This window comes from Arachis stenosperma, chromosome 3 (genome assembly GCF_014773155.1).
Source record: "Arachis stenosperma cultivar V10309 chromosome 3, arast.V10309.gnm1.PFL2, whole genome shotgun sequence".
Lineage (NCBI taxonomy): Eukaryota > Viridiplantae > Streptophyta > Magnoliopsida > Fabales > Fabaceae > Arachis > Arachis stenosperma.
The window spans coordinates 160,325,259-160,351,822 of NC_080379.1; the positions used below are offsets into that span (position 1 = coordinate 160,325,259).

At 35.6% G+C, this 26,564-nt stretch overlaps 2 protein-coding genes across 3 annotated transcripts; both read left to right on the forward strand.

Moving 5' to 3' along the window:
- The first annotated feature begins 115 nt into the window (after positions 1-115).
- On the forward strand, positions 116-3,105 carry LOC130967085 (protein FAR1-RELATED SEQUENCE 5-like). The gene is made up of 4 exons (XM_057891906.1): positions 116-2,377; positions 2,469-2,648; positions 2,717-2,823; positions 2,907-3,105. The coding sequence occupies exons 1-4, from the start codon at positions 116-118 to the stop codon at positions 3,103-3,105; spliced, it is 2,748 nt and encodes a 915-aa protein (XP_057747889.1).
- A 15,902-nt stretch (positions 3,106-19,007) lies between these two features.
- LOC130969358 (probable rhamnogalacturonate lyase B) lies at positions 19,008-26,028 on the forward strand. Of its 2 annotated transcripts, XM_057895035.1 has the most exons (15): positions 19,008-19,189; positions 19,427-19,543; positions 22,667-22,751; positions 22,882-23,003; positions 23,076-23,126; positions 23,522-23,641; positions 23,713-23,971; positions 24,047-24,379; positions 24,458-24,564; positions 24,647-24,740; positions 24,808-24,949; positions 25,038-25,197; positions 25,282-25,398; positions 25,472-25,598; positions 25,685-26,028. In XM_057895035.1, exons 2-15 carry the CDS (start codon positions 19,473-19,475, stop codon positions 25,928-25,930), a joined length of 2,034 nt encoding a protein of 677 aa, XP_057751018.1. In that variant the 5' UTR covers positions 19,008-19,189; positions 19,427-19,472; the 3' UTR covers positions 25,931-26,028. The 2 variants fall into 2 exon arrangements, with proteins under 2 accessions (XP_057751018.1, XP_057751019.1); XM_057895036.1 differs by lacking the exons at positions 19,008-19,189; positions 19,427-19,543; positions 22,667-22,751 and having other exon boundaries at positions 22,966-23,003; positions 23,517-23,641.
- Positions 26,029-26,564: the final 536 nt, after the last annotated feature.

A 26,564-nucleotide genomic window follows, 5' to 3' on the forward strand; every position in this document is an offset into this window, starting at 1 on the left:
AAGGCTGTTGTGGTTCTCTGTTTGTTAAAATGTTGTTGTGTAGAGGCTAAGGCTGTGCATGAATATAGCAAGTTAAAAGTTTTTATTTAAAAAACCAAATATTACAACTTAATAGATGGAGTGCTATGGTGGGATGGGCAAGGCAAACGGTTTGTCTGCAGATGAAAGTGAAAACGAGATATGCGTTTCAAACAACAACGTTGTTGACGAGAATGACTTAAGAAAGGCTGAGTTGTTGTCGGATGAAGATGGTCGTGAATATGGTTACATGACTGGGTTGAGTGCAGAGGACATAATGAAAAAGGTGTTTCGAAGTGAAGAGCATGCATATGAGTTTTATGGTAGGTTAGGGAAATGCAACGGATTTGGGGTCCGTAAGGGAGATTATGCAAAGAATGAAGATGGGAGTGTAGTGAGAAGGAGGTTCTTCTGTAATCGGGCTGGCCTAAGGGATGGAAAACACTACAACAGGCTAGACAGGAAGAGATGCCATAGGCCTGAGACACGCACGAATTGCCAGGCCCTGATGTCTGTATACCTTGATAAGGGCAGCTCGGTTTGGAAGGTTCGGAAAGTAATCCTCGAGCATAACCACGAGTTGATACCGACGGGAATGGTTCATATGATCCGAAGTTTTCGAGTGATATCAGATTCTGCAAAGGCCCACATGGATGGAATGCATACGTATGGGTTTCCGACATCTAAGATATTGGGGTACATGGCTGGGATTGCGGGTGGTTATTCTTCTTTGGGTTTTACCAAGAAAGACGCATACAACTATATGGATCGGTCGAAGCGTGCAAAGGTGGTTGATGGAGACATGAACGCTGCTATAGTATACCTGGAAGGCAAGGCAGCTGCCGATCCCATGTCTATGGCCCGGTACAATTTGAATGAGGAAGGTATGTTGGGAAACATGTTCTGGGCAGATGGTCCTAGCAGGGTTGATTTTCAACACTTTGGAGACGTAGTTGCATTCGATTCGACGTATAAGAAGAACAAGTACAATAGACCCCTTGTCATATTCTTAGGTTCAAACAATCACAAGCAAACAACAATTTTTGGTTTCGGTTTGGTTTTAGATGAGACAATCGGTTCATACAAGTGGATGTTGGAGAACTTGTTAGAAGTCATGTGTGGGAAGCTGCCCTCTGTAGTCGTTACCGATGGAGATGAATCAATGATTGCTGCAGTTAGGGAGGTGTTGCCCCAGGCAACCCATAGGTTGTGTGCATGGCATCTGCAGAAGAATGTGACCTCGAACAGCAACGAGCAGATGTTCCGTGATGTCTTTGCGAAGTGGTTGTATGCTGACATGGAGGTTGAAGAGTTTGAGTGTGAATGGGCACAGGTTGCTGAACAGTTTGGGTTACTTAATAAGTATTGGGCGTTACAGCTGTATGAAAAGAGGAAGATGTGGGCAAATGCGTACTTGCGTCGCAAGTTTTGTGCTGGGTTTCGCACGACGTCTCGGTGTGAGGGAATAAATTCCCATCTAAAAAAATTTTTGTCGTCTAGGCACACTATTCTAGAGCTTGTGCAAAACCTGGAGCTACTAGTACGGGAGTACCGGAACAATGAGCTGGTTGCACAGTTCAGTTCAATTTACGGTGTTCCCGTTTTGACGACCCGTCTTGATCCGATCGAACATTTTGCTGCATCGGTGTACACGAAGGTCATATTCACGGAAGTGAAGAAGGAGATTGAGTCTATCTCGATCGTTAACTTCGTAAGCAAACGAAGGGTCTCAACAACCATGGTGTACACGGTTGAGGAGTATGGATTTCCCGGGCAGAATGTGGTGGCAATGTATGATCCAAAAAGAGGTAGGTTGGTATGTCGATGTGGATTTTGGGAGAAAGAAGGTTTTCCTTGCAGGCATATGTTTTTTGTCATGAAGCACGAGCACGTAAAAAGAATTCCCGAAAGCTTGATTTTGAGACGATGGAGGAAGGATGTGAAGACAGTCAACGAATACACTGAGAAGACGGGACTAGAGGATGAGCGGGGTTTCTTGTTGAGACATGGAGCCCTGCATGCCGCTTCGCAGTGGATGCTGTTCGTCGGATCAAAAAACGACGATTTGTATAAGAAATGCATGAGCGGGATCAGGCAGATCTGCTATGATCTAGAAGCCCGCAGCGGCAATGACACGATGGATAGGAGTCAGAATGCTGCCGGCGCTGTTCGGGATCCAAGCGTTGTGCGCACCAAAGGGGCACCCAGCACACGGGGACACAAAGGTAAAAAAAGAAAGTGCACGAGATGCAGGAAAACCGGGCACACAAAGCGGAGGTGCACGGAACCACAAAAAATGTCAACCTCGACACGATATAAACAATGTCCGAAGAAGGAAACGACAGTTAGCAAACTCGAGGTAAACACTTGGTTGCAAGCCCTATAGTCACTACTTAATTAGTTTTACCTCTTTAAGTAAGCAATTTTATATCAAATTTGTTGTCATGTAGGTTGGTTCTCCGCACTTTGACGTGCACGCTGATCAAGGCAAACGGTTAGAAGAGGGAGATCATTGTCGTAGTGAGCAAGATGGCGGAGCTAACGAGAAATGGGAGCATGTAATAGGCACGGCGCAAAGCCAAACCAGGAACATGCGCGGAGTGGGTAACACCGTCGACTGGAACATTGAGGTAATCGACTTGTGGCTTGTTAATCTCCCTTTTGATTGTTCCTGGTGTTCTGATTTCTCCATCCGCAGAACATGCTTTGTGGCGGATATTGTGTTTGGGAATTCCTTGATCTTTTATTTGATGGTGCTGTTTGTATTATGAGTTTACTGGTATGGAACTTGCAAAATAGCTGGATGTACTTGATTTTGTTATAGTCATCGTGCAGTGGAAGTAATTACTGTGATTCATTAATCTTGGGTGAGTTTGGATTAATGTCAGGTTCTTTGTTTTAGGTGTTGGAAATATTGCGCTTGTTACAAGATCGCTGTTGAAGGTATGGAGCACATGGTGTTCTTTGTATGGATGGACAAATGTTTTATACGTGACAAACCTTTTAAGGGTTCTGACTTTCCTTTGTTTGTATTCCGTTAATGTGGCTGATGCTCGGAATTGTGCAGCTGCTTCCAAGTTAGAATGAAAAGTAAATTATGGTGTTGTTATAGCTCAACATATTGGATGAAATACTATTGCAGTTGAGGGCATGTTGAAAGACAGCAGCATCTCTGTTTGTTAGGCACGCAATTTATAAATTTTTTTCAATTTTCCTGCTCCCACTTTTCATTGGATTTTAAGGCTAAAGAAATATCAGATGATTTACAATGACAACGGGTACAGGAATTTGTTTCTTCGGGCATTGCCAGCGCAATGTAACCCATGGAGAGTTATAAAAGTTTTCATACATTTGTCTCAACCATGAACATGCATGCAGGGAAGTTAAGTTTGCCCAGTTGGAGTATTACAATTTCACCTTCAATGAAAAATCTTTTCTTATTGTACTAGTAAACATTTCTCGAGTGTACGTTAATTCCAATTCTCGACTATAAGTTATTTCAATTATTGACATGGCATGTGCTTTCTTACTTTGGTTTACAACATATTCCTAATTGGATACCAATATCTTCTATAGGTAAAAAATGTTATGGAATAATTGAAAGGTTTTTTCCTAAGTTACAAAGAAGGAGAACTAAAAATTTTAAAAACTTTAGTTGCACATTTTCTTCAAAGAGAATTAGTTAAGCTTATTATTTCTAACATGTAACATATACAATTAAGAGTTCAAGGATAATCCGAAACTTTGATATATTTATAAAGTCTAAGAAAATTAACGCTTAACTAAATTAGATATCCCGGCATGACTAGAAGGTGTGTTGTGTGAAAGGTTTCATTGATATTAGTCAAAGCTGATGATTTAAAATCCATCACAAATTATGTACCCTTCTAATGGGTTGAGGCCATCAGTGTGGCACATCTTTTCAATTTAATTACCTATTTTGGTAGGCCAAAATAAAATACCCCTAAACTGCATGCAATATAACAAAAACAAAAGGTTAAATGCAATCATAGAAGGAATATTTGGAATCACAATAGCACTTTTCAATTTCATTACCAATTTTGGTAGCCCAAAATAAAATACCCCTAAACTGCATGCAACATAACAAAAACAAAAGGTTGCATGCAATGATAGAAGGAATATTTGGAATGACAATAGCACTTTTCAATTTAATTACCAATTTTGGTCGCCCAAAATAAAATACCCCTAAACTGCATGCAACATAACAAAAACAAAAGGTTGCATGCAATGATAGAAGGAATATTTGGAATCACAATAGCGCGTTAGGAGAACGAAGTTCGTCCCCACACATGAGGAGTTTTCCAAAAAAACACAATCCTCAACGTTGTTAACTTAGATGGTTAGGCTTTGGCTGCTCATGCTGCCGGCTGCTGCATCCTCTTGTCCGCCATCCTTTGCGTCACACACATCACTGTCGAAGTAGCTCTTCACGGAGTTATCCCAAAAATATCCAGCCTTCTGACAGACCTCCTCCCTCTTAGGGTTCGACTTCGACATAACTAGATCCACGGCCAACCTCATCCGAGTTTCATCATCAACCCTCTAAAAACAATAAAATGAGCCATTGTGTTATTTCCAAACAGGTTCAAAGGTTGAGGGCGTTTCCAAAACATATTGGATGACAGAATGTAATATAAGTCACAAGATGACATAAACCCACGCAGTAGTGGACACGAAGCAAATTGCAGTCCGCTTAAAAGAATACCTACACATACCTCCAAGTCAAAGAATCCCCAAAGGTGTGACAGCTCCATCCATTGGGCAACCCATATGCCACAATCATTGGATGATGGTGCTTGTTGACCCGTCGAAGGCTCTAAAAACTTGAAATTGGTGAGTTGAGGTGGTTTGATTTCTGGCCTCTCGTAGAATTTTCCTTCTCGCAGTAGTTGTTGAATGTACCTGGCCTGCAATGCCAAATAGGCATGAGAGTCAAGTATAGTGAAATTAAAGGTTGCTGGTCATCTTTATTAAGTATCACAAGAGGGATTGTGACAATGTCAAAATACCACAAAATACATCTGGTTGATCCTGGCGGCCCGTGTGCTTTGTGACTTGAGAGAGTCTAGATAAATCAGGGATTCATTCTGGATATCGATGATCATTAGATACCAATGACGATTTAAGTGCATCGGTACAAATATCTGCGGGAAAAAATTTTTTTACTTTTGGCAGGGACATGTATAGATGGAAGAAACCACAACTCCATAGTCATTTGGAATACAGGGGTATACCTTGGTGAGGTCATCAGCCCAGCCCATGTAGTGTTCTCTGATGAAGGACAATGTCTCCTGACAGAATGCAACTGGGTTCAGGGCCACCTGCTGCAATATGAATGTTGTCCGTTATTTTCGATATTGGCACTCATGATTACAATATACACAAGAGAAGTTGAAGCTGTTGGCCAATGGTTGCTAAAACATCGTTTTAAAAACTTAATATAGTCCAGAATGGTATAAATAAGTTCGGGCGGACAGATCCCATGCTTCGGGTCTGAGGCAACATACTGCAAATGTCGTTGGAAGCCACCAGATGCGCCTATCTGCTCGCTCATCAGTCAACATAGTAGCCAGCAGAGTCAGGACCTGCACATAGCGTCACAGGTGACGTAAAAAGTGACTGTTCAAACAAAGCTTATGAATACAAATGCTTAAACTAAGACAGGTAACACTGAGCAAACTTAATAGTAGTGAGTGAATAATTTACATCGTCCACAACTTCTTCTCCAGGTCGCAACGTCCACAAAGCCTGCCTGTCTCCCTGGCAGTGTTCATTGGGGATCAGCACCTCCCTGCAAGGTTCCATCAAGTGAAATCGGAATCAAAGAAACCAAACCGTAGGGTCGAATACTTGGAAAATATAGCAGCAAAGTAAAGGGAATAAATTTATTGAGACTTCAACGTAAAAGTAGGAATGTTCTGAAACACATTACAACGAATTACTCATGCTGGTTATTTATAATGCATGGTTTTGGTAAATATTATATGGCAAGTAGTTTTCCGTTGGACTTGATGAGTCTCTTAAGTTTTAATGGACTTGGGAATTTGATTGGAGTGGATCAGCCAAAAATCTAACTTTCTTGGGCTGCAGTATATGTAGTTTGGAAACGGGCCTAAGGCCTTTCTTTAATTTTCCAATTCTTACAGAACTTGAATTTTTGATGGGCTGAACATGCATGCTTCTTTGAGTTTGCCACTAATCGAAAAAAAAGGGGGGGCAGCATCACTAAACCATTTGGGATTGAGCAAAATATGGAAAACTTTGGTGCGTAGCCATGCAGAAAGACCCAAAATTTCACGAACTAATAAAACCTTCATGTAATTAGCCAATAAGAAATACACAGTGCTAAACAGATGACTTATTATGATACTTCATGAAAGACTCAAATTAATGACCAACTTGAGGAATGAAGTCACGAAGGTAACATGCATACGGTGATGGCTAAAGAACCTTTACAAACCACAAGGACATGCAAGTAACAAGTGCAAAAATCAAACTTTTAAGGTAAGTTGAAGAATGAAGGAACGTACTTCATTGACAACTTCCGACCGAAGACGTACGCTGCGACCGCTAACTCAACAGTCATAAACTTGACACCGGCGGGAGGGCGGAAGACAACCTCAATACACTGCACAGGTTTCGGGCATGATATTTTATTTCTGCCACTGACAAATGTCGTGTAAAGAACACAAACGCGGAACCAAGGGAGGTTATACGACTTACATGTGGGAGGTCTCCACCGTCCATGAAGCCCGGTGCATCAACTCGATAAAAGAGAGGGACTTCGTTACGAGCATTGCCGCGAATGGGGTATGGACTGGAATCATTGCCAGAAACGAACTCTAGCCGCCGCTACAAAAAAAATTTTCAAACGATTCCAGGAAACAAATAAGCATTAGCTCCTCCTCAAAAAGAAAAATACCTGTTAAGAACCTCCAAATAATACAGTGTTCATGTGAGAGACCATCAGTGAAGAGTATGCAGCATTGCTACCTTGAGTGGTTGTTGCTTCACAGTGCTAGACTGTGCGACTGGCCTTGTACCATTGTTGATGTCAGTATTTTCTGGAAGGTTGGGATTTGTGTTTACAGCATTCATCCCCGCACCGATCTTCGCTATTATAGCATCGACATCGGTGGTTAAATCCACCTCGTGCACATCGTCTGAGGCCAGCTTCAGCTTTCGGTGCCGCTCCATCTTTTGCTTCTTTGAATCGTGAACACCAACAGCTTTAGTTGAACCGTACCTCTCCTGGTGCGTTAGCGGCCTATCTCGTCCTTTTGCATATTCCGACCACAGTATCTCCAGTAGGGTTCCGTGACCGTCAACCGTACGCTTAAGCTTCTTAATCTCCTCTGCCTGGGTCTCAACTACAGACCTAGTTGCTCCATCAGATCTGAGCAAAATCTGCAAACCCAACGAAAACAAATGTCATACAAACAAAATATACACACGGTTTAAATATAAAATCAACAAGATAGGACCATTTGGAACTGATCCTTATGCAACCCACCTCACGAACTTTGTTGAAGACGTCGAGGACAAGATCATCTGATGTGGAAAATGCCTCCTCCGTCACAGCCGGCATCTGCTTTGCGTCTTCCACACCGGAGTCATCTTTTGAGGTCACAGGAGGAGCCCCAACCTTCTGCAAAGGAGCCTTCCCCTTGTTTTTCATGTCTGCCTCGAACGACCCAGAGCACAGAAGATTGCAACAACGTACTTGGCGCCAACTTTGCACGGTCCAAATAATGAGATTCTCAGATACAGTATTTTGGAGATATGAAATACCTCATAAAGAAAACGTTGATGTAATGGGCTTGTATATCATAGGGCCCAATTGTTGTAGGTTCATGAGAATATTGGCTTTCAGTACTACGGTAAAGTCACAGTCTAAAAGAAGCACACGGTAGGAGTATTCAGCAAAAAGCAGCAAAGCAGGTCCATTTTAGAGAGAGAGGGTTTCAGAAATTGGATTCTTGCTTCGCACACATTCCTAGGTATTCATTATGCGATGTTGCTTCCAAAACACCCTCTCCTCCTGCAACACTCAACCCCTCAAAAGATTGATTGATTGAATGGAAATGTCATTCATGAGGCCCACCTTGCAGGGCCGAGTAAAAACCTGTATTTGTAAATTAGACAACAGAACCACAACCTTATGGCATTGTGATTTCTGCCCTCAGAGTTTAACGCTGGTAAGTTTGGAACAAGTTGGACCCACGGATCTAGTAGACATTGACATATCTTAGGTTGGAAAAAATGTTGAGGCTGAAGCAACCTCTTAGAAAATACTAATTTCTTTTCATCGAACAATTTTTCATTACTATACCAATATGAAAGAGTTAAGTGGTCATAATGGAATAGATTGTTATTATGCAAAAAATTAAGAGATCCTCTTTTGTTCCAGTCCTTTGGATATTACATGTGCAGCGACTTCAACATAAATTATCATGAAAACACATGCGTATCTAACCCCAAAATCAAATGGCATAACATTGACGACTAGATTTAATGTAAGTCATTACGCAAAACATGAACAAGACAGCAACACTAATATTAGTCCCAATCGGATATTGACCAACCACCCAGTAAGTCTAGCCAGCAACACAACATTAACAAAATACAGCCAAATTACTAGTCATAAAATACACTAACATAGAAATCCTAAATACTGGAATACCTCCATCCAAAACATGCATTACATCCCCCAGCATGCAACCTATTCCTCTAACATCTCCCGAAACATTTCAATTTGTCCAGAAAGTTCCTCATTTTCTTTTTCTAGTGTACGAATTCGTTCCCATAATCTACCCACTTCTTCAGCCCTCGACTTATTCAAACTTTCTTTGACCCGGGTCAGGATACGATAGTTGTAATCATGAATGGTATAACCAGTAGCAACAAGAACTCTATCTAGCATTGTGAAGGAAACTTCTTGACGAGCAACACGTTCGTCATAACACAGAGGACCATGAGCCACGAGATCTATACCTCTGCTGTTGTGAGGCAGGACCACGGTAAATCCGAACAGCACACACTCATCGTTCGTGTTGATCTCCTGAGGAACAAAAACCGGAGAACCAATTTGAAGAAAGGAGCACGCCCTCATCAACATCAACTCCATATCTTCCAGATACACAAAACGGTCATCTGTCCCGGTATCCTTAACTGCACGAGCCAAACCAGTTGGTTCATTTTAGAGTAAATTAAAATCTACATCATTACCAAAACTCTGCATTTACAGGAATGCTACATGAAAAAACCGATTCAAATTTGAAAATTATAAAATTCACGTCGTGCTCACCAGTAACTCCAGAGGGGTTGCTTCCACCACTACCATCCCCACGGTCCAAATTCTCAGCAGCCATGACGACGGATGAAGTTTTCTGAGACGATCGGAGTTCACGGAAAGCACCTTCTAGCAATTTGGACGGTCTTCTTGTCACCGATTGAGCATGTGGTGTTGGCCGACGAGCAGGAGGAGATTTTGCACTACACAGCCAAGCCAAGGCTTCCGACAGATAATGGAAGCCACGGTGTTCATTGTTCCGGAACCCGTTCACCTGAAGCTCGCAATCCTCCCATGACTTGTAAATTCCTGGGACACGTCCTCTTCGAACAGCGTAGAAGGGAAAATGACCACCTTCACTCGCCATGAGCATTAACGCATGCAACGGTTGAGGTATCTTCCAGGATTGCAAAGGAAACCAACAGTCCTGACACCACTACGAAAAGTAAGATGATGGCCTTTTATACTTCATAAAGTATGCGGAAAGTATTTTACACTTCTTCTTATCCATTACCACCCCCTCCCCCTCCCACCGGCCCAACCAAAAATAAAAGTGAATCCGAATGCACGTGTAACATTACACGAATTATATTCAAATAAAATGAAAAAACGATTTTTTTTAAACTGTTTCCTTACTCACATTTAAAAATATGCGTTATAAAATATAAATTAATAATAAATTATAGATTATAAATATGACGACTTAGTCAGCAAGTAAATTAAGAAATTAATTTTTAAATTTACAAAAACGGAAATATTTTAAAAATATTAGACAAACACTCAATCCAGTAAAATTTGTTACATTATCAATATACAAAAGTTTTAAAATGACAGCGACATAAAAACAAGAACATAATATTTTATATTCACAACTAATAATGAAAATAAGAAAATATAAACAAAAACATATAAATATATGTTCTTATATTTGTATACTTTATTTCAGTTAATTAACGATAGGATAATAAGAATTTAACAAAAAACAAATGTCTGAAACTCTCTATATACACTTGCATTTAATTTCATTAAAACCGCGAAGCGTTTTTTTAGAGAAATATGTCACTTTGCATTCATTTTTTGGCCTTTCCTGTGTGCAAGAAAATTATACTTGCCTCTAGAATTGTCAACCAATCACACCTTAATCGTATGGTTATTATTTTATGATATAAAATCATACAAAAAATACAACGTGGTTAGTACCTCATGTAATTTTAACCAATTATTAATGTAACTTAGATACATGATTCAACTACTACTCAATTGAATAGGAAAAAAAGATATTTGCTTTCTTTTCCATCATATTTGTTTCTTTTTTCTTTATAAAAACCAATATATATGAATTAAAAACTGTTTCAAGGACCATGATGACATGTTACTCTTTTCAAACAGTAACCAAAAGAAATTAAGAATTCTGAACTAAATAAGCATTAGGTATTCACCGAAAGAAATTAAGAATTCTTAACTTTATTCATTATCACCCCCAAAACTGTCCCCTCTAAACTTTCATCGTCATTTGTGCAACTGAAATTCTTCTGATGTCCTGTTTGACTCTTTTCATAACCCATCCAAATCTCCTCATATTTTTTGTGAGACCTAATCTCATGTATTTGAACTCACACTATAGATGCATCATTATAACAACCCAAAAACTCCCACAACAACTAATAATAATAATAATAATAATAATAATAATAATAATAATGAAATTAATAATAACATCGTAATTAAATTAATAAACAGTTGATTTCACCATAAATAGTTGACATGCTAACAATGTAATAATAACCATGGTTCTATGAGTGAACTGTTGTTAGACTACTGAGTCTCTAGTCCACCTACTTAGGTTGCTAGACTAGTGAGTCTCTTGTCCTACCACAAGTCGGCGATTAAACGATAACACTGCCACTCAGGCTCAGAATTAACTTAAAAACCACAACAAATACAGTTATTTATACAATTATTACATTACGTTTTACATCCGACCTATGCATGCAAAAGCAATACAAAACTTTGCAACAACGACACCAACTGATCCTCCTCCCTAATTGAGTGCTTCTCCAGATAGTCTGTGCGTGACACCATAGCGTTTCACCGTCAGGGCTAATCATACTTAACAGCCATTGATTCCTTCATGACAAAGTGAACATCATCAATCGGAGCAACCCAAGCTTCGTGATACCACCTCACAAGCAACAACGATGAGCTGCTGAAGAATGCGCGACGATGAAGTTTTGAAAGCAGCAGCACCAACCAAATTTAGAAAGTCACGTGTAACTCTCCTCACAACAGCGGCCTCGGATATTTACCTAATTCAAGAGAACAGCCATTACTACAAATCTCATACTAACCTTCACACCTACTTCCACACATAATTTAACAAAGAAATGATACCATGATAAGAGGCTGCTTTCTATCGTACTCTTCTGACACGGCCAGATTCTGAATCCCCCAGTAACCAGTTCAATGGTAGCCATTCTTACCCGGACATGTTCCACTATTCTTTGCAGCGTCCACAGAAGATGTTGTTCCTCTGCCGCTACATGCAACACCAAGTAATTACCACAGAGCATGACATTGCCTCGTCCTCCTCGGTGTCCTCGTCAACAGTTAATGTCAGAAATTAACATAACTCATATAAGGTATTCTGTTAAAAAATTCGATATAACAGTTTTTTGCCGAGTAAAAATTAATTTACTATTCCATAATCAAACAGAAAACGAGGTTCATCATCCATCTTAATAATGAGTCTTCTTTGTCGCTTGTTAATATGTAGTTTAGCACGTGTTGCCAACTGCGTCAATTTTCCGGAGTTTTTTTTTTCATAATAACTGGAAAGGAATATCAAATCCGATATAGTTGTATTTTTTCTGCCGCGAATGGACTAAAAGCAAAATGGATCAACCAAGAACTCGATAATGTTTACTAGAATGCAGATTGGCACGGACTTGTGGAGCTATACAGCTTAAAGCACCAGTATTTTGTAATTTTTAAGTATAATGGTGAATCTAAATTTAATCTCCTCGTGATCTATTCGATTGCTTCGGATATTGATTACTCAAGTGTGAGAGGTTTCCATAATGCTCCCCCCCTTATGATTCGGAAAATTATTTCCCACAAGTTGGTGAACGTCATGGAAACCTGTCACACTCGAGTAATCGATATCCGAGTCACTCGAACGGATCACCGGGAAATTAAATTTAGGTCCTCCGGTACACTTTAAAATCACAAAATACCAATGCCCTAGACCCAATAGCTTTACAATTCTGTACCAACATTCATTAAACCAAACACTAACATATCCTTCTTACTCCATTTTACCTTTATTCCTTCCCCGCCTGATGCCTTCACCTATATCGGATCCGACACCCCTCTCCAAAAATCCTTTAAAAATATACCTGACTTTACGGCAGCACGTACTCAACTAATTACTAACAACAGGGACAGAAATCTTAAGCACACACCAGTATTGTCTGTTCTAACGACTTCTAATTTATGCAGTAATTTTCACTTTGATGAATGCAATCTATACATGTCCTGATTGATTATTTCGCTTTTCTTTTTTTCCACAATACAAATGATCGTTTGGAACACAAAAAACTTTTCTTCATCCAGGAAAGCTTTATACCCATGAATACTTACTACATTACTAACTGATAGGTCAAGAGGTATAGAAGGACGGAACCACGACCCAGCAAAACAAATTTTTGGCTGCTCCTTTGTGTTGAAATTCTCGTTCCGTTCTCCTCTCGCGGCTGAGGCGAAGCATTCCAATGCGGGGGAACCGAGTAAGAAATCAAAAAATAGAAAATCGAATTAGATAGGACTATCAATAATCAGTCAGCCGATAAACATGGACATAAAATCCAACATCAACAGCAATCATGCTCCCTAAAAAAAATCCTTCCATAATGCAATTCCCCATACACATATACCCTCCTTTTATGTTCCATTCCGTCACCCACGACTATCCTAACATTAATTAATTGTAGATGTTCGACTACACTACAGTCTTTATATATTTTTTAAACAGATCTCTTGCCTTCTGAACTGGACAACATGCAAGCATCAACCAAACAGATCGCAAATCATAGATGCAAAAATGTATGGTCAGTCTTTTGAAAACGCAGTTTTTACGTAAATTTAGGTTTACATTTGATTCTCTAACTCATACATAACATACTCACAAGAACAGTATGGAGTTGGTCACTTTACTTGGATTCATCAACACTAACCTTTCAGCTGGTATCCGGTTGAAGTTAAAAAGCACCACCAACACAAACTCGGTCACGGTCTTCATCAGTCATAACCTCCGGAACAACAACATCCTATAATAAACATAACTTATATAAAATAACATAATTACATCAACTCGACAAACCTTTCACCTCCTTCGTTACCAAAATTCATATATCAGAAAAAACATTGCTAATTCAACGTACCTTTTTTTTCAAGATGTAGTTGACGCCACCTACACAAATCCCTCCTCATCGCACATACCAACGGTAATCGCCCCCGTGATAGCTCCGGATCTCTTCTTCCTTATCCCACGTTGTCTTTCTTTCAAGGTTATCCAGATCTCTCCCCCACTCATAGCCCCACCTCACAGTTAATCAAACACTGAATCAGAGCGACACACAGTGGCGTTACAATATATATAATTCAGAAATTCACACTTGTGAAATACCAAACCACAAGACCGACGACTTACCTTACAGACCTAACCGTTACATCCGTAACAATGGGTCGACGTTTCTGCTGCTAGGTTTCATTACCTGGGGTTAGGGTTCTCCTTCTTATAGAACGGCAGCTGCTGCACTCTCGTTAAACCTATCAACTCTTACCCGTCTTGGCCTAAGCCCAAACAAAATTACCCCAACCCAATACCCTTCCAGCCCAATCCAAATCCAGCCTCATAGTCCGCGGATACTATAGACGTCTCACAAAGCCACTACTTTCCATTGTTGCTGGCACCAACGATGACCCCAAACCAAAAACCAAAGTACCACGGCCCAGCCCATTTTCATAATCCAATTCGGGTTCCATTAACTTTCTTGTCATTCTACCTTGTTTTCATTAGCCGGCTACAACCTCCGCAACCAAGGGAGTCATGCTTACAGAGCTCTGCGGACCCTGTTACCTCCAACCAACCTTCTTGCCACTTGTCATCAAGTTATTCAATCTGCATCCATAATTCCGTACCATATAATTGGCCATAACCAAATCATCATTCATTCGAAAATTCAAAACACAACATTCGAATTATTTGAGAAGAAAACTTTTAAGTTGCTATATTCATGCACAGCCTTAGCCTCTACACAACAACATTTTAACAAACAGAGAACCACAACAGCCTTAACCTCTATGCATTGAACATGTACATAATTTCAATAAACATTACTAAACAGAGGCAAGAGAGAATATCCGCCATAATATTAATGTGTGTAGGTGGAGAGTGGTGAGTATGAGTACAACACGTGATGCAAGAAAGCGAATAACACTTATTGGTATGGTATATATATAGACGAAAATGGTGGTGCCATAGAATGGGAATAAGGTTGAAGTTGTAATTGAGAAGGTGGTGATTGAAAGCAATTTTCTTGTGAGGGATCTATCTCTACTTCACTAGCTAGAACATTCACCATTGAATTGAACTATCCATAATTGTTTTGATTGGTTTAGTTCATGAAAGCATAGAGGTTTTTTGGTTAAGTTATCAACAAGAAGGAAGAAGATATCATTACTCATTAACACAACAAATCTTAACTACTACTACCTTTTACTTTTGTTTTTTTGTTTCGGCCATTTAAGCAAACCGTTTATTTAAACAATTCTTTTAAAGTTACTTTAGGGAATTTGACCAAATCAAGCACTAGATTAAATTAAATTAAAAACAATACTACATAAATATTTTTTTTTGTCAGTATTTAGTCAATAATAATTTACATAAAAAAATATTAAACATTGTGGATCCAAGAATTTTTTCTATATACAATTCCATTATATATTATAAATTATAGAGGAAAAATGACGAAAGATATATAGCACATCTTTTAAAACTAATAAATTAACTGTTCTTATTGGAAAGTGACTGATCTGATTAGATACCATCCAAGGTGAGAACTTCCACTTATTATCACAACAAAACTTCCCAAAAAAAAAAATCAGCCAACAACTCCTTCCACCAATTTTATCATTTCAAGCATACCCAAACAGGCATGGATCATAATGCAATCCTGATCACTACACCTCAAACTCTCAAAGACATATAACATATCACCAAACTGAAAACACACCGAACAAGCAATCCAAACAAATCAAAAGTAGTAGTACTCAAATTTGATAACATATCAATATAAATTTCACTACATCAAAATCCAATCCACCACTGCATCTTTGACTCTTGAGATGCTTGCTGATAGAAAAGGTCAAACACTTTCTTTTCACTAATCTATCCAAGTCCGGCATTGACTAGCACAGTAAGAATCCTCTTCAATCACACGTTACCAAAATCAAACCCTAAGGCTTGTAATTAATTCTACAAATACATCTCACCAACGGAAATTATCGCCATTTCTACCCACATATAAAGCACCTAACACAATATACAAATTTTCAATGATCCGGCCACTTCAGAGACATTCAAATTCTGCTTATAGCATTCAACAATATACAAATTTCCACCATTAGCATAAGACTAAGGTTCTGCCATCAGCAACCTCACAGTGTAAACTCCGCCTAACACAGTGAGTTTTCACCCATAGCAACCATACATATAAAGTTCCACAGTACTAATATTGCAAATAACAGACGGAATCAATCTTCAAACCAAGACCCAACCCAAGGTCCAAGCAGAAGAATCCAAGAACCCAACTTCAGAACAAAAACGCAAGGCAAAAGCGAAGAAGAAGACCACACCCTCAGTGAAGATGAGGACGATAAGCCACTAACCTGGGTCCGTGCCGAGAAGCCAGCAAAGATGATTACCGGGCGAGGACCTCCCGACCTACTGGGTCACGCGGTGACGATGGAGGATCTGGGTTAGGCGGCGAGGATGGAGGAAGAAGCTGCAGTGGTTGCGAGGTTGGACGGCGTCGGCGCCGACGATCTCTGTCAGTCGGCTACCTTGCAGGGCTGGGCGGAGGTCGTCACCGTGGGGGTTTCCTTCAATCGGCTGTCTCCTGTATGTGTATGAATTATTGTTTCAGGGAACAAGGTTAGGGGGTTGGGTCACGAGGGAGGTTTGAGGTTTACCTGGATCCTTTTTATTTTTTTTGCAGATTCATAATAGATCAAAATTTTTGGTCCAACAACACCAAACGAGCCACAAGGCTTGGGCCCCTAATCAGCAAAAAGTGATTACCAGTTTTAACACCTAATTACCCCATCTAACCAAACCCCTTCCCTCACGTGCTCCCATCAGCTTTTCCTGCAACTCCTGTTAATGCCTGATCACTTTGTCTCCTCCATATGCCACATGTCATTGCCACAGCTTGCCACCCATTATCTACACATGTAGATACTACCTTGGTATCTATACCAAAGACTTTGCCTAATTTTAATAGCACAAATTAGTTAAAAACTGGTTATATACAATTTTTTTTGCTAGGCCAATCCCACTTTTAATTTTATTTTTTTTTAAAAAAATGGAAGATAAGTTTAAAAAGTTCAAATTAGTGTTACATATTATCCAATATTTTTATTAAAACGTATTAGTTATATAATTCATCCAATGGAAAGTATTGTAAGCCACTTTTTGTCACCAAAGCTTCCACAATTGGGCCAAAAAAGTATTAATTAGCATAATTAAATGTTGTTGTCCCACTTTTCTAATATGCGGTCCTGTTCTCTAGATATTGTACTTTACCATGAAACATCCCAGGCTAAAACAGAAGTGCCCCCACATAAACAAAAAAGTAGTGGTTCAGACTTCAGAGGCTTTTAGGGTTTATAAAGTAGAAAGAAATCTTCTAAAATAAATAGTAATAAAATATTATTATTACATTTGTAATTTTTATAAATTTTATTATTTTAATTCTATAGTGAGTACCTATTATTTTTTATTTCATCAATTTTTTTTTTACTTTCAAAACAAATTAAAGAATAACTAAAAATTTTAATTCATTTTTTATTTTTTTTTTAATTTTTAAATAAATAAAATTTTAAAGCTTTAACCTTTTTATATTAAAAATTATTAAAAAATCAATAATTTTTATCAATATTATCCAACACTTTTCTAATATTTTATTTTTATATTATTAGAATTTAAAATTTAAAATTTTAGTACGTAATATCATTCTTTTATATTTTTAAGAAATAATATATGTTTAAATGTTATTTTTTTAAATATTTAAAGGATCATTAATACGATGAGTTAGAAACTTAGAATTATTTTCAATCATTATTCTTACAATCGTACAAATGATCTAAGCAAAGGTCTCACGGGAGTTACTTTTGCCCGTAAACCACGTCCAACAAGGAATAGTGGGTGCCATATTCACACATAAACAGAACTATCGCTTTGTTTTTTAGTTGCTTACATTATTTTCTGTTCAAGCCTTCAAGGACTAATTCGTTGCTGATATGAATTTTAAAATTCAAATGTTTATTATTAATCAATAAATTATTATATGTATAAGACAAAATTTAAATCCAACATTTGTTTAAACAAATGAATAAACTAATTACTGGATCAACTTAAGTTAGTTTATGACCTTATGGTTATGGAGCATCAACTCACACCAATGTTGGATTTATTTGGTTGTCAATAACTTTGTCGATTGTTATAGGGGGCGGTTCCAATAACGATATTAATTTTTCTCCATTTTGGGGTGGTGTTGACGAAATAATATTCAATTCGAGGCTATTCTTTTCTTACCTATTCTCTTTATGGTTCGGGACTAGATATGATATTAAAAAAAAATGTATTAAGTAAAACAGAACTATAATATACTTTGTATGCATGTTAGGCATTTTTTTATGAAATGATCATAACTAAGTGTTATGGTTTTCTAACAAGAAGGATTAGGTATATACCAACGCCTCCATTATTTTACCAAGTACCATTTATAATTAGAAGACTAGACTAGAAGTTCTTCGGGGCAAGTATTATATCAATTTTACCACCAGTCACGTCTCTTATTTCGTCAACCTTTTGGTATAACGCCACAAAACAACTTCATTAACATAAGCTTATATTTTTTTATTTTATTAAAGAAAAAAAATATTGGTCAACAATTTGCTTTATTCGGAATTAATTATTGTTGATTTTCTCAGTAAACACATCATTATTACTACATTTTCTTTTGAGATTCTTACCTTATTCTACGTCTCCACCTAACCACACCATGTATGAGGGGCTGCAAATGATTTTCTGAAACTCGAAGACTATTTGTAAAAGACCGATATGACCCTGAAGAGTGGACAATGTCCTACGCTGAAGGGAAGACTTCCTTAATGTGAAATCATAGAAAAAATAGGGGTAGCTGTATGTGGCTTCCCAACCCATTTAGGCAAAGTAAAAAAGATAAATTAAATAATAGAATATATAGCCGAAAAATATAATGTAGTAGCATGAAAGAAAAGGCAGAGTTGTTTACTTGTTTTGGTGATTGAGTTTCCAGTTATATATTATATATAGGCCAATCACTTCTCATTATGTTAATGTCAGCACGTTTTTTTAAGGTGCGAATTATTAAGGTTCCAAAGAGAACTTAAAGTAACGAAGAGAGTTATAGAAAGAGAGAGAGAGAACACAAAACATTTGTTATATTTCCCATACCCTGTTTCTGTTGTTGCTCATTCACCTTCGTCTTCTATAAATCTCAGAAACAACTGAAAAACAAACACTTTTTCCTAAAGGTTCGTCCATGTCTTTTACAAAACTCTCTGTTTATTCTTAAATTCCATTTAATTTAATTAATTATCAACATATGCTAAGGTAGTTTCACAGTGCTCTTTACTTTTCCAACCATTCAAACGGCATTTTCTTGGTTCATTATGCCATTTTGTAATCTCTGCATCTCTCAAATGAAGCTTGTTAATATTAATATTATTGTTTTTTCTTTTTAATTAATTAATATGTATGATTTTTTAAAGGGTAATAACATTGAGGAAACAAGGTTTCTTGTTGTGGCGGTTTGGAATGACTATGCAACTCTGCTTCTTCTTCTTGTTGTTGCTTGGTGCCTCCTCTTCTGATAAGACAACATTAAGGTAATTGTATCATCAATTCATCTCTCAACTTTTGGCTTATATAGCATTTTTTGCATTTTAATTTGGTGCTTAATAATCTTTACGTGTGTCAGAGAGAACATAAAAAGGAAAAAGAAAATAAAACAAGGTGGAGAGGAGTATGTATGAATGTTTTTTAAAATGAAGACATTCTATGTTGATGATGTTGTTTTTATTCTTTCCATGACAACTATAGTTTATAAGCAAACAATAAAAAAAACTTATAAGCAAAATAAAAAAGGTCACGGTTTCTTTGTCTTTTTTGTAACCATTTCTTTTCTTCTCACATGACAACTTTTTAGGACTTCCATCTCCTGAATTCTTTTTTGTTTTACCCTCTTTCAAAAAGGTTATTTATATTTATTGTTTTAATCACGAATATAATAGTACATAAAATATATGTAACAAAATATAAAAGAAATAAGTTAACAAGTATTATATTAGGAAGAATGTTTTCAATATTTTGACGAGAAAATAGTTAAATTCGTCTTTTTCTTTAAATAATTTTTTAATTATATTCGTTTAAGTTAGTCATATTAATTTTTTTTTTATTTTTGTTGACACCACACCTGACACTCTTCATGAGTCACTAACATAATAAGTTTATAAATTTAAATAAAATTAACGGTAATACTAAGGATATAAAAAAAAATAGTAAGAATTTACTTTATTAGTCTTCATTAATTATTGCAAAATTTAATGAATACTAAATAAGATAAATTATGATTATTTTTGGCTAATTTTTTTTTATTACTAAATATTTATATAAAATTAATACTAAAATAAAATTTCTTTTAATTTGATCTAATTTCATAAATTTATTATACTAGTAATTAATTAAAATTATGAGGTGTGTATTGTAATAAATGTGATATCACTTAAAATACTATATCATTAAATTAAATTTTGAGAAGTAAGCAATGGAAGTGATGGAAGATTGCAATATTAGCAAAGTCAAATAATATTTAATTGAAGGGCATTGAAGGATATACGAAAATGAACATTTTCAAATAATCTACGCATTGATAACTTACCAATCATATTTTTCCCTCTAAAAAACTTTTAATTACTAATCAACAAAATACTTAATTCGTTCATGCATTATAACTTTTAGTAAATTTATTACATTTATTTAATCAAAAATTTTTTGTTATATATAGGTCCAGTTGTTTAAATAGTATAATTAAATTTTTTTCTAAAAATAGTTTAAATAATAAATGCTTATATAAAGTAACTTATAAATAAAATATTTTGTATTTAATTTTTTAATTTTAAAAATATTTATTTAAAAAAAATATGATAAAAAATTTTTTATTATGAGAAAAGTAATTTTTTTAATTTTTTCATAAATACTTAAATAAATTTTTAAAAAATAACAATTTAATTTTAAAAATTACATTAGACATTAATATTATATCTTTTCATAAATTAAAAATAAAAAAAGTTACTAATAAATCTATCCACTACCCTTAAATTATGTTATTAATCTCTTGAAGGAATGTTACATATGAATATAGCATGAGAACATTTATTTGACCAATATACATGCCAATTCTCTAAAACTGATTTTTATTTTTATGTTTATGGAGATGTTTTTTTAAAAAAAAATCACCAAAAAAAATCAAAATTCAATAACTTTTCTTCGAACAAAAAAATCTAATAATTATCCATGGCTGATAATATCTTAAAAAATATTCATATGATGACATTTTCATACAAATATGATATTGTAAATCGATAAATAATTTAAATTAATAAATTTAATTAAATATATTAAATTATCTAATAATTTATAATATTATTTTTATACAAAGAAGTCACCACAATAATATCTACCTAATTCCTTTTCTGAAATAGAAATTTTGTTTGTGGTGTCTTCATTGCTTTTACCGTAATCACAATTGAAAAGCTACTTTGCAAGTTAGTGATTCTCTTGGGGCCATGAAAAGAAAGGAACCTATATATTATATTACACATCTTCCCCTGCACTTTCTGACACTTCTGGTGTCACGTGCTGCACATATAATTTCTATCTAGAAAATGCAATTAACTAACTATTATGTTCTTGAATTAAAATAAAATTCAGTATTAACAAAATTATTAAAAATTATGAAAGTAAAACTATTGCTTATAAAAGTAAAAGTAAAAATAAGATAAGAAGATAACATAAAAATAAGATAAAATAAGATAATAATGATTAGAACTTAATTTATATATTCTGTTGGGTTGAATTTATAGGTCATGAGACTTCTTTATTATTATCATGTGATAAGATAGAAGAGTATTTAATAAATATACTGCATTCTCAATTCTCATCGATGGCCATTGTTCTAAGGAGCTATATGTCTACTATCTATCAATTTTGGAAGGAATCTTATAGGTTCTTCTATTACGAATCTTATTATTAAAATAAGATTTTTATGATTTGTAAATACCTTCTTACTAAGCTTTTGAAACTGAAATAGAAATAGGATTAAGAGGTTCAACTTTTGTTTTAAACATGAATTGATTCCAAGTAAAAGGTTACCTAATTTTATAAAGATTATCAACCAATAATTTATAGAAAAGAATATATTTTCAAAATTTTAAAAAAATAGAGGTTTAAAATTTATGTTGTGTGTTTGTTATTATTTCTTTAGATTTATGGTATATCTAAACTTATTCTATATAATGTGGGATATTGCAATATAAAAAGTTAGCAACATAGCATAACATAATCAATTCTCATAATTCAACTGTGAAAGTGAAATTACACTAGCCAATTCCCATATTGGTTAGGATATATAGTATCTAGGAATAGGAATAGAAATTAGCAGCTAGCTACGTGCATTCAATAACAGAGACTACATTTTCTCCCATTAACTAACTACAGTAGCAATAATACAAGTTACAAGAAGCAATCTTTTGAAAAAAGAAATGATGGGCACTTTGACCATAACTGGAATATGTATTGCTATTCAATTGGCCGTCATCAAATTCTTTAATTTCTCTTATTTTCTTTTGCCCTGTTGATAACGCAAGCCAATGCTATATAATATTTTTATTATTATTATTATTATTGTTGTAATATATTTTTTTTAATGTACTGTATTCATTTTATTTCAGAAAAAGTTTAAGAAAAAACAACAGTATACAAACACCATCATCTTCCAATTTTGCAGTTAAGCTTAATGAAGAAAACCATGAGCAGGTGAATTAATAATGAATTAAATCAATTAATTTACTAAGTTTTATTTTTATTAGAAAAAAAACTAAGAAGTACTTATTTAATTAATATATTGACTTTAATATAACTGGATTTGAATTTTATTTGTTTTCAGTTGGTGATTGACAACGGTATCGTTTCAATAACTTTATCTATACCAGAGGGTTATGTCATTGGTGTATCCTATAACGGAATTGAGAATGTACTTGAACCTCAAAATGAAGAACAAGATAGAGGGTATCTAATCAAATCTAAGCAAGCTACATACTTCAAATCAAATAAACAAATATAACGTCTTTATATTTTCAGGTACTTCGATGTTGTTTGGAATGAACCAGGAAAACCCAGTACCTTTCAAAGGTAAAAATATGTTTGTATTCATTTATTTTTGTGCACATTTTTTTTAAGTATAAACACAAAGTCATCTTTAAATAATCATTTTTAATTGATTATATTATAATAAAATATAGTATTTTTTATAAAATAAAATAATGCATGAGAAGAGAGTAGTATTTGATCACTGTCTATATTTACAAATCTATGTTTATGAATCAAATTTAGAAGGACATACTACATACAAAATACATGTTTTTAGTGTTGTACTTGAAAATTAGAAATCACATATTAGACATGAAACAAAAAAAAAATTCAAAATCTATATATGTTTTTGTATTTATGTTTTCATTATTTTAAACAATAAACAAACACATCATAATTAAAATTGAGTAGAACATGTTGATGGATGCATAGTGCAGAATCCACGGGACAAATTTTTCGGTTATAGCTTCTGACGAGAATATGGTGGAGCTTTCATTTTTAAGGGCATGGACAGCTTCCATGGAGGGCTCAAATGTCCCCATTAATATAGACATAAGGTATCTACACTGTGAGTTAATAATGCTGTGAATGAATGAAGTAGTAGTAGTAGTAATATTTACATATACAGGTACATTTTGCGAAGAGGTGATTCAGGATTTTATTCATATGCAATATTTGATCGGCCTGATGAAGGATTTCCAGGCGTGGAAGTTGATCAAATTAGATTTGTTTATAAGCTCTTGAAAGATAGGTTCAGCTATATGGCTCTATCTAGTACGAGACAAAGAACTATGCCAACAATGAGAGATAGAGAAACGGGACAAATTCTGGCTTACCCTGAAGCCGTTCTCTTAACGAAACCAAGCAACCCTCAATTTAGAGGAGAGGTACTTTAAAAAGGACCCGTAAATGTGTAAATGATTTGAGTTGTTTTATTGTGTAATTATTTGTGTTGGTTTCAGGTGGATGACAAATATCAATACTCATGTGAGAACAATGAAAACAACGTTCATGGATGGATTAGCCTTCAGCCTGATGAACCGGTGGGTTTCTGGATAATTACTCCTTCCAATGAGTTCCGCAATGGTGGCCCCATCAAGCAAGACCTCACTTCTCACGTTGGTCCCTTTACTCTTTCTATGTTTGTCAGCACTCACTATGCCGGCAAAGAAGTAACTATGTCTTTCCAACAAGGCGACACTTATAAAAAGGTTTTTGGACCTGTTTTTGTCTATCTTAACTCTGCTTCAATCTCTGACGATCCCTTGTCTCTCTGGTCAGATGCTATTAACCAGGTTTCTCTCTTACATATTAATTATTATTTGAGGGTAAAAATAATTTCAATAATTAATTATTTGTTTTTTTATTATTAGCTCTCCAAAGAAGTCAAAGCCTGGCCTTACGATTTTCCACTATCACCAGATTACTTTCCACCCGATCAACGAGGAACAGTGTTAGGAAGATTGTTAGTCCAAGATTGGTACAACAATTTGATACAATGTTTTTCATATGTTTATTTTTTCTATTTAATTTCACACCATAACTTATATAAAATGTAGCAGGTGTGTTAAGGGTGGGAGATTGCAGTATGCTAACAATGCTTATGTTGGACTAGCATTACCTGGAGATGCAGGATCATGGCAGAAAGAGAGCAAGGTACATTTCCATTATTCGAATTTCATTTCTTGAATGAATGAATATGTCATTCAATTATCACATGCAGGGTTACCAATTTTGGACTCAAGCTGATTCCAAAGGATACTTTGCAATTAAAAATGTTGTACCTGGGGATTATAACTTGTATGCTTGGGTACCTGGCTTTCTTGGTGATTACAAATATAATTCTACAATCACAATAACACCAGGTACAATTAAATTATCTTATTACATTATCATCATGTATATTATGATGATTACCTCAACTAAAAATTAGAATTTCTTTTGAACATTTAGGAGGAGTCATCAAATTGGATCAACTTGTATATAGTCCTCCTAGAAATGGACCAACCATATGGGAAATTGGTATCCCAGACAGAACAGCTGTAGAGTTCTACGTACCAGATCCTTACCCGACTCTCATGAACAAATTATACACTGAACAACGCAAAGACAAGTTAGTTAATAACATGCTCCAACTATATATATATATTCTGCACATTTTTTTTTCTCTCCATTTTAGTGTCTGTTTTTTTGACAGGTTTAGGCAATATGGGTTGTGGGAACGTTATTCTGACATGTATCCAAATGAAGATCTTGTTTACACTGTTGGTGTCAACAAGTACAATAGAGATTGGTTTTATGCCCATGTTACAAGGTAATAATTAATTAAGTTCTGTCCATAACTATATAGATTATAGCGAATAACATTGATGTGACCATGAATGCAGGAATATGGGGAATAAGACATACGAACCAACAACGTGGCAAATTATATTTGAACATCGCAATGACATAATAGAAGGGAACTACACACTACAATTAGCCCTAGCATCTGCTGCTGATGCTGAACTTCAGGTACATGATTTCCTGTGACCAAATTATGGCTCTGTTTTATGCTATGCACACTATTAGTAACATGTTTTTTTATATTTGATGATCAGGTTCGGTTCAATGACCCAAGTGTTTATCCTGCCCATTTTGGAACAGGGCCAATAGGAGGAGATAATGCCATAGCAAGACATGGAATCCATGGATTGCATAGGCTGTATAGTATTGATGTGCCTAGTCATCACTTTGTGAAAGGAAAGAATATCATTTATCTGAGACAGTCTAGAGCTATAAACCAATTTCAAGGAGTTATGTATGATTATATCCGTTTAGAAAGACCACCAAACCCAACCAATTGATTTATTGTGTCTCTACCTTTTTGTGGACACAGTAAATGGAGCTTTGTAATTAATTAGACTTTAGCATTGCAATTAATTTGTACAATAGAATAATAAAAATGTCGATTTTTAATTTTCAACTTAGTTTTAATTGTCAATACAGAATTGTTATCGATCTTGTGATAATTATAACTTACTTGATACAGCATGAAGAATTTCAGAAACCATAATAGTATAGGCTTCCAATACTATTTCTTTTTAAATATATTTATCAAACTTAATAAAAAATCGTTGAAACTCAATATATTTTTATAAATATAAGGTCTTAAATTTGGGCGTAATTTTCTTATCAATTCATACTTTTATATTATTGCAAAGTTGATTATTCTTCCTCCATGTCCCATTGCTTTCCCAAAATTTCACTCTATTAAAGCCAATGGAGAAGGAACAATCAACTTTGCAATAATATAAAAGTACGAATTGGATCATAAAAAAGTGGTCTGCTCCCCACCACGATTCTTCTAGCTTCTAAGGTGTTCTACACTTCTACTGGTGAATGCTAGCCTACACCTGTCCAATTGAGGTGGTTGGCACGCCTGCCACCGGCTGGCACAGGCTTGTGACTTTCATGTTGCTTTTCGGTTTAACCCCTATA